Below are 1,961 nucleotides of genomic sequence, written 5' to 3' on the forward strand. Positions count from 1 at the left end.
GGCTGAGCGAGGAGCGGGGGCAACACCGAGGGTTGCGATCCCGATGCCGGTCCCGGTCCGGTACGGGCGCGACACTGAGGGTTGCGATCCGTTGCCGGTCACGAAAAAAGACAAAAAGACAAAAAAAAAAGAATGTTTGGCATTCATAACTTGGCTGTTTGGCTCAAGAGGCCTGGCTTTCAGCCTGTCTTGGCTTTTGACATGACTTCCTCACTAAGCTTAATCATTTCTAGATTTTGATTTAAAGTGAGAGGCATGCAACTCTTCCTTTCATGTAAACACTTAGAGGCCATTGTAGAGTTATTAACTGACTTAAGTTCAATATTGTTGTTGTCTCAGGCAATAGGGAAATTCAAGGAGAGGGAGAGAGATGTGGGAACAGCCAGTTGGTGGAATAGTCAGAACAAAATATTTATCAATTAACTTCTTTGGCTTATATGGGTGTGATTTGTGGCCCCTAAAACAATTACAATAGTAACATCAGGGGTTGCCAATTAGCTCAGGTGGTTAGAGTGTGGTACTGATAACACTGGGGTCCAGGTTTCCATTCCCATACTGCCCAGGCACTAAAAAGAAATAGTATCAAAAAATCATTGATCAGGCCGGCCCATGGCTCACTCGGTAGAGTGCGGTGCTGATAACACCAAGGCCACGGGTTCGGATCCTATATAGGGATGGCCGGTTAGCTCACTGGCTGAGCGTGGTGCTGACAACACCAAGCCAAGGGTTGAGATCCCCTTACCGGTCATCTTTTAAAAAAACAAACAAAAAAAAATCATTGATCACAAATCACCATTAACAGCTATAATAATGACACAGTTTGAAATATTAGGAGAAGTATCAAAATTTGAAACAGAGACATGAAGTGAGCATACGCTGTTAGAAAAATGGTGCTGATAGACTTGCTCAACAGGGTTTCCACAAAACTTCAATTTATAAAAAAACACAGTATCTGCAAAGTGTAATAAAGTAAAACACAGTAAAGTGAGGTATACCTATATAGAGAGTCCTTATGAAATGATCATGTTCTTGGTTTCAGTGGTCCCACCCTATCCTTCTCTAAGTTATGTAGGTCAGTAAATTCTCCCTTTTTACTTAAACTAATTTTAAAGACTTTTCAGTTTTAATCAAGGGTTCTAACTAATACAAAGTTGGGATCAATACTGGGTGTATGGGAAGGATACAGGGAAGTTAAAGTTGACCTGCAGGTAGCTATTCATATAGCACTTTTGTCTCATGGCTTTATAAATGTATCCATATCTGTTCCCTCAGCTAGATATTGAGTACTTTGAAGGCAGGGACTATCTGTATCTTATTGATTTTATTTGCTTTTAAGTTTATATCTAGTACAATGCCTGAAACAAATTAGGTGTTCAGTAAAGTTTTGTTGTTGAATAGTAAAGTTCACATAAGAAAATTTTGTCAATTTATGTAGAATGTTTTCCCTTTGGGTGCAATGTTAGTTTCAGGGATGGGGAAAAGGCATATTGTGTTGTTTTTCAGCCATTTTTGCTATAATTAAAGTTTGAAACAAAGTTTAAATCTTCCTCTCTGCTATAAACTTTAACACTGACTACAATTTTTATCATTTTTATGTGTGAAATATACTTAATGCCACATATAATTTCTGCTTTAGGCTAAAGGAAATTATTTTTAAAGAGAGAAATTCCAAAGCACAACTTAAAGTTATGGTTCATAAACTTCAAAGTGAAATTAAAAAACTAACTTTCGAATTAATTAAAGCAAGAGAGCAACAAGACGATCATCTTACACACTTAAGAACCCTGGAAAAAGCTTTAGAAAAAATGGAAAGGCAAAAAGGGCAACAGCAGGTGGCACAGGTATTTCTCCACTTTAATGTATCAGCGACATGGATTAAAACATTCATAGCTTCTATCCTGAAACAAATTATACCATATAGTAAACCTAAAAGACATTAAGCTATTTGCAAAAATTAAATT

At 37.4% G+C, this 1,961-nt stretch overlaps 1 protein-coding gene across 1 annotated transcript in view; it reads left to right on the forward strand.

Annotated features, from left to right (window-relative positions):
- Window positions 1-1,650: 1,650 nt before the first annotated feature.
- The window catches only part of LOC103583350 (leucine-rich repeat and coiled-coil domain-containing protein 1-like), a gene marked incomplete at its 3' end in the record, with an annotated part of 3,102 nt that continues 2,791 nt past the window's right edge, over window positions 1,651-1,961 (forward strand). Inside the window, exon 1 of the mRNA XM_008564687.1 lies at window positions 1,651-1,841. Coding sequence (XP_008562909.1) covers window positions 1,689-1,841 — 153 coding nt within the window. The remainder of the gene's footprint in view (window positions 1,842-1,961) is intronic.

The sequence above is a fragment of the Galeopterus variegatus genome, unplaced genomic scaffold (assembly GCF_000696425.1).
Source record: "Galeopterus variegatus unplaced genomic scaffold, G_variegatus-3.0.2 Scaffold22097, whole genome shotgun sequence".
Classification (NCBI taxonomy): domain Eukaryota; kingdom Metazoa; phylum Chordata; class Mammalia; order Dermoptera; family Cynocephalidae; genus Galeopterus; species Galeopterus variegatus.